We start from the raw sequence: 7,559 nt of genomic DNA, 5'->3' as shown, positions 1-7,559 counted from the left end.
TATTAACACATGATGCAAATCTGTAAATTAGGATAAAAACAATTCACTCTTTATTACACCATCTCTCAAACCAGAAACCCTTTAAACACACAACCATGTACATCCACCCTTTTACTCAATTAAATTTCTCAATGCGTTACATTTAATCGGATTATATATACACACTCCCGTCCGTACTACAACCAAATCTTCACTTATAATTACAACATTAATGCTCATCACTCCATATACAGAACCAAGTAACCAGCCACCATTTTCCTCCCAAAACTTTTACTTTTATACCCATCCAACGAACCCATTCATTATTTAAAATCAAAACTACAAGAAATAAATTTCACACACAAAACTGATGACAAACAGATTTAGCAAACAAATAAATGTTACCGACAATCTCATCTTGCAATTTTTTCTATAAAAAAATTTGGAAGCTACCTTAAAAAATACTAACTTACAATAATTAATAATTCATATATTTAAATATACTAGTTTTATTGATAGTTTTGCTCTATCCAGATTATAAGTAAACTATTTTCTCGTATGTGATTCTTCCATGCTATAATTGTAGGATTTTTTTAAAAAAAATCGACTGTGTACCCTATAGTTTTGCAGCGGAAAATTGACGAAATCCTTTTCTTTGAAATATTGCTCCAAGCCAAACTTGAATCTCAAGGAAACAAGGTTATTGATTCACAAACTATATATCCTTTCGGTTAGTGTCTCTTTCTTAGAAATATGTTGTGTTTAGAGTTTTTCCCTTCTGTTTTTTCTTCACCTTTTACTAAGCGTAAGTTTTCGGTATTTAAATATTGGATTGTGTACGTTGGAGCAGTTACATAGTAACTGTTCCCACCCAATATTTTAAACTAAAACTTATCTCAATTTTACAGATAAAATATTGGGTCGGGTCGATCCATGACCCAAAACTTATATCTCCCACTTCGCACATGGTGGACAAGACCCAAACCAACACAGCATCAACTAGACACTCAATGCATACGATAAATAGTTCGTGCAATCGGTGAGCATCAAGAGCTTACACGTAAGCTTTTACAAACTCGACATAGGAGTTCAATCACATGTGGAAGGAATTCACTACTTACATAAGAACATTATTACTCACAATAACCAAGACTTTATTCACTATTTTAGTAGTTACTTATCTGATCCTTCATCCTCTTAAAGAGGTTAACTCGATTTCATGTTTAACTTTATACACACAATTACACTGAATGTCAATATAGTTAGTGCAATACCCGACTTGTCTATATACATTTATTATTCATTTAATGTCTTTCCTTTCTACTTGAATCTATCTTCTCCTATTCAATTGCTTTCCTAGACATGCTCTGCATTGCCGAATCATTCATGACTATTTGTAACATGCTAAAGTACCAACAACGATTGAAATTTCAAGAAATAGCATAAGGTCAAAGGGTATTTCATTGAAGAGTCATTTTAACTTTTCTGGGTCTCACACAATGAAGAAACTGGAAATATTCTTTCATTGATCCGTTGATCGCTAGACACACATGGTATTAAACACGTGCTACGATGTTTTCACCTTATATTGGTGTATGCGTCAAATCATACCAATTATCCAACATTGTACAGATCTCGGTATAAACAACCCAAGATGTTTAACTCTTGTTTCTGTTTTCCAGTAATCTTTAAACTCATTTTCTTTAGAAACATTTGTCTGGCTCACAAAATAAGTCATAATATAGTAGTGAAATTCATCTCTTCACCTCACGTTCCTCGACGTCAGAGGTGATTGCTCGTGTGAGAGTGTCACGACCCGAAAGTACCCCTTAGAAGTTAGGGAGAACTCTTGGGTCAAGACCGGGTGTACTTGACCCTTTGGGATCTTGTACAAGCCCTTAATTATCGTTCATTACATAAGACATGAAAAGTAATGCGGAATTAAAACTTTTCAAAACATTTAATAAAAAATCTATCCTTTCATAAATATTTAGAGAAACTCATCGTCACAAGACAAGTTAAAGACATGATATAATATCCTAGGGACACGACCCTTTACATTGAAAGAAAAATACATAATAAGTCTTAATATCAAAACTAAGAAAACATAGACTATGTCCTCGAATATATGAGGACATACCAAATCTTGAGAGAGTAGATTTCACAAGCTTCACCTTCAAGTCTTCCAAAGAGCTTCCAACCTACACTTAAAGAGTATAGAAAAGTATGGGGTTAGTACTAATAATGTACTACGTATGACATGCAAAAACATGCAAAAAGGGACATGTCGGTAAAAACACATTTTCATGCCAATTAAGTAACACATTCATGAATTTAGAAGTAAAACTACATAAGAATCATCATTTAACACTTAGACAAGAATTTTAATAATTTTAACCAAAAGACACACTTAACAGTAAACTTCCAAAATATTACAGTGAATTCAAGTTGAGCATTTACAGTGAACTAATCCTATTCTAAGGAGTGAACTTCCAAGGACAAGCAAAGAGGAAGTGAACTAATTTCCGTCGGAGTTTCCCTAACTAAGGATTATCCTAAGACTCACCAAGGTAAGACATGAAGGAAGTATGCATATGCCTCCTTCAATACACACCAAAGCGATCCTCAAGACTACCCCGTTTCGGCTTACTCACCTCAAGAGAACAAGCCCCCACTCAATGACAAGACATTAGAAGAACACTCAAACAACTCACCAAGACTTTCCTTTCGGAATTCCTACTTAGTGGAAAGAGTAGATGGCGTCCCATACCACCACCTACCCTAAATAGGAAACTCTTTTAGAAGGCTTGGCACCAAGACTCCCCTTTCGGAAGGTCTACTTGTAGATAGTGTCCCATTCCACTACCTACCCTAAGTAGTACGTTCTTTTAGAAGACTTAGTTCATTCAGTTCACATAAGGCTCACTAAGACTCCCCTTTCAGAATGCCTACCTAGTGCAATGGATAAATAGTGTCCCATTCCACTACCTACCCTGAGTAGTACACTCTTTTAGAAGACTTAGCGTTTTCATTACATTTGTGGGAGTTAGCTTAACTGACATAGACCATGAGAGCTAGATTTGGAATCCCGACACTAACCCTTATCTGATGAGGGATCCTCACTTTCCTAGAGTAAGGTCATTCTTTTAGCTTTTACATGGCTTGCCCAATAGCGACACCTATGCGGGCGCATAGTTAAGGGATAAGGAGATTGCTTCTAAGTAACTCATTCTCTACTAACGAGGAGTACGCATCTCAAGAGGTATATTGGAATACAACATCTCAACTCACGAAGTGTAACCACCTCTTCTTCATATCCTCTAGGTGTTATACATAACCCCCACGGATTCTAAACATTATATACAATAGGTTAAAGATAACTAGTGAACCCACATCTCAACTCACGAAGGGCATTCAATCTTTCATCTATCTTAGAAATCTCTTAGGATGTAGTGAGGTTGCTACTAAACACTTCATGTCAACTCACGAAGAGTGTCCACCTCAAAAATCCTCTATTTACTCAACTTAGCTTCATATAGTCATTTAAGTGTGTGTGTACTTGTGAGCACATCTTGCATATAAACATCATTTCATTTATATTAACTTCTATACATGCTTTAGGCCTTCATTCATCAAATCACAGACCTTACATGCTTCACATAATCATATACTTCATTTAGGCATAATCTAAGTCAAACATGCAATTCAAGCTTCATAATACACAACGCAAGAACAATCTTCATTATCACTTCATTTCACATATTAGTCCATCAAAGCCACACTCATAATACATACTAAGTATAATCAATTTCATTAAGTAAACACTGCCACCAAGAAGGTGGACCATACCACTCAAGAGCATTTCATAGTTAAAGCTTAAACAACAAAACCAACTTACCCTTTAATCCTACCTTCCATCACCTATAGCATTTTACTCAATAATTCATCATAAATTATCCCTTAGTATAGTAGCTAAACATCAATAACAACATAAGTAAAACAAAGCTCAAAGACTACAAAACTAAGCTCATTTAACCAATTTCTTAAGCCAACATTTGATGAAAAGCTTTAACATGTTTTTATTGAAGTTTTGACCTTAAAATCATCAACTAACATTAGAAACATCATTATTAAGTCATTTAAAACGTTTTCATGCAAGACCCATATTTAGAGTTGAAGATAGAAGAAACTAGGGTTGGAAACCCTTTTTGAAAATCTATTAGAAGGTACTCCTTGAATGGAAGAGAGTTCAAGGATGGATACCATACCTTAGATAAGAGAACCCCCAATGATTTTGATGAATAACATGGCCATCAACAGCCCTCGTATCTCTTCTTGACTTCTAGGTTCCAAAGAGACTTGAGAGAGAGTTCTAAGGAAGAGGGGTTTTTGATTTTAGGAAAGGAGATCTAAAATTGGGTCTTAGGGTTTGAAATACTTTAATATACATAATAAACTCTAAAAAACGTCCTAGGGTCATAAAAGACTTGCATGAATTTACCAAACACCCCAAGACATGACAGAAAATTACAGCTTTTCACATGCCCATTGACGACTCACAAAAGACGGACCGTTTATCAACCAACGCCCCGTTGGTGAGGGTTAGTTGGTTGGGTCTGCAACCCTCAAACCCTGCATAACTGCAAGTCCAATCGACGGACCAAGTAAACGAGCAGATAATTGGTCAACTGGATGTCGATTGGTCCTGTTTGTGGACACTGCAAGGAAGTTTTGGACATAAGTCTTGGGCCCTTCTCTAGGGTCCCTTGTGGGTCCCAGGTGGGGTCGTACCAAGACGTTAAACCCATAAATTAAGTCATCTAGGTCTTAGGAACATCCCACAATAATTTTGATTAAAACGAACACGTAAGATTCACTCAAACACATGAAGACACACAAGGACTTTATAAGGCACACCTTTCAAACGTCATGGACGTAATTGGACGTTTGACCTCCGAACTTAACCAAAATTCACACAATGACTAAGAACACTAATTTAACTCATTTAAACTTAAAATTAACTCAAGAAACAATCACGAAGCTCTAGTTCACCTTAGTTCGTTTTAGGGCGTTACATTCTCCCCCATATAGAATAAAATTCGTCCTCGAATGACACTAAAACCTTAAGACCATCAAGGACTTCATTGGAAACTCATAAAACATTAAAATCATTCTCAACATACTCAAAATCAAAGCATCAACTAGCAAGGAGCACCATTTCATATTTTCACACACTAGCAACATAGGCAACTGTTACATCAACTCCACAATTTTAGAACTCATCCTTATCTTTCTTTTATGGAAGATATAGCCTTTAAAACATTAAATGCTCATATACAACACTCTTGAACACATTGAAACTTTGATCAAAGACAAAATAATTTGTTTCAAAATTCACAAAACGTACAGTGAACATAACTGTAACACTGTCAAACATGCAAATTTTTCAAAATTTTTTTCTTTGTGCAATTCATCAAGATGGCATGATCATATGAAGTATAAAACTATATAAACTCATTTCATAACATGAAAAAACAATCAAAAGGAGTTAAGACTTACCGCGACTATCAACTCCAGATTAGTTATCCTTCCTAGCTCCCATCCCATAGGAAGGGTTCTTCTTTGGAGCATTAGGATCTAAGGAATCTTGATTGACCACTTTCCCTCTTGATTTGATTCTAGGGCAATCTCTCATATTGTGGCCTTTGCTACCACAATTAAAACAACTATCTATTCCGGAAAGACACTTACCCAAATGTTGCTTCCCACAGGTAGTACACCTAGTCCTCTCAAAAGTGTGGCCACCACCTTGGGAATGCTGGTTTGGAGCCCTATCCTTGTTTCCCATGGAAGAATATTGGTGATAGAACCTCTTCTTATGTTTTTGATGACTAGAATCATCCGATCTAGGCTTCTTACCCTCTTGCCTTATCTCTCTAATTTTGGACTCCTAAAACTGTTGTGCATACAACATGATCCTAGAAATATCCATGTCATTAAGAAGCATTGCCGTATGACATTCTTTATCCACCAAGCTAGACACTCCCATCACAAATTTGTTCATCCTAGCCCTAGGGTTGGCTACCATGGTTCGGGCATAATTAGAGAGTTGGGTGAATTTGAGAGAGTACTCTTGCACACTCATTCCCCCTTGATGAAGGTTCATGAATTCAACCATCTTCTTGTCCCTCCATTCTAGGGAAAAGAATCTATATAGGAAAGCCTCTTTGAATTCCTCCTAATAAACCGGTCCTCATTCTAAGGGTCTCAATACTCAATTTCTCAAATGACACTTGAGCCACATCTTTGAGTTGGTAAGAGGCTAAATCCGCTTTCTCCCTAGGGGTCACACCCATAGCATCTACCAGTTTGAAAACCTCATCTATTGAACCTTGTGGATATTCATCCACCGTAGTGCCATGAAAAGTGCGAGGGTTCATCCTCAAGAAATCCCAAATTCTAGAAGTGGGAGTATTAGCATTAGGTTGGGGTCCAACTCCTTGATTAATTTTAGAAACAAAGTGATTATTGACAACATGAGATTGAGCTGTCATGAGTTTGGTCAAATTCATTAGGGAAGCCCTCAACTTCGCATTAGTCATATCTCCTTCAACAAAAAGAGCTTGAGGCATATGAGGCACTTGGGGCACTTGAGGCTCTTGAGGTTCTAGAGGCACTTGAGGTCCTTGAAAGGGAACTTCCTCATTCTCTTTCTCTAGGACAACAATAGGAACTTGGTCAACACGGGGAGGGATCCTCTCATTAGCTATACCTACCTCCTCCCTTCAAGTGATTGATCTCCCCGTATTCATGTCCTATTAACACAAAGAGTAGAGGTTGAGAAAAGACACCTTTTATGACTCAACTTTAAGTCACGACATTACAATAGAAAAGAAAGTGAAACTTTTATCATTCTATAGCCTCTTGTCCATGGATGTGTCGCGACTCACACCAATGACCAAGATACTACTAGATGTGGCTTGTGAGACTTTTAGACCCTAAACTATTTCCCATAACCTTATGCTCTGATACCAAGTCTGTCACAACCCAAAAGTACCCCCTAGAAGATAGGGAGAACCATTGGATCATGACCTGGCGTACATGACCCTTTGGGGTGTTGTACAAGCCCTTAACTATTGTTCATTACATAAGACATGAAAAGCAGTGCAGAATTAAAACTTTTCAAGACATTTAATAAAAAGCTAGTCTTTCATAGATATTTAGAGAATCTCATCGTCACAAGCCAACTAAAAGACACGATATATTATCTTAGGGACACGACACTTTACGTTGAAAGAAAAATACATAATAAGTCTAAACATAAAAAAAGAGAACATAGACTATGTCCGCGAATATATGAGGACATAACAAATCTTGAGAGAGTAGATTTCCCTAGCGTCACCTTCAAGTCTTCCAAAGAGCTTTCAACCCATATTTATAGAGTACAGAAAAGTATGGGGTTAGTACAAATAATGTACTAAGTATGGCATATGCAAAAAAAATGCAAAAAGGGACATGTTGATAGAAATACATTTTCATGCAAATTGAGTAGAACTTTCATGAATTTAGAAGTAAAACAA

The 7,559-nt window shown here is 36.6% G+C and overlaps 1 protein-coding gene across 1 annotated transcript in view; it reads right to left on the bottom strand.

The window, feature by feature from the left end:
* Window positions 1-6,611, bottom strand: part of LOC107030177 — a 10,403-nt gene extending 3,792 nt beyond the window's left edge. Inside the window, exon 1 of the mRNA XM_015231551.2 lies at window positions 6,227-6,611. Within this exon, the coding sequence (XP_015087037.1) occupies window positions 6,227-6,611 (385 nt within the window). The remainder of the gene's footprint in view (window positions 1-6,226) is intronic.
* Window positions 6,612-7,559: the final 948 nt, after the last annotated feature.

This window comes from Solanum pennellii, chromosome 9 (assembly GCF_001406875.1).
Source record: "Solanum pennellii chromosome 9, SPENNV200".
Classification (NCBI taxonomy): Eukaryota; Viridiplantae; Streptophyta; class Magnoliopsida; order Solanales; family Solanaceae; genus Solanum; species Solanum pennellii.
This window is presented reverse-complemented; position numbering and strand designations above follow the sequence as displayed.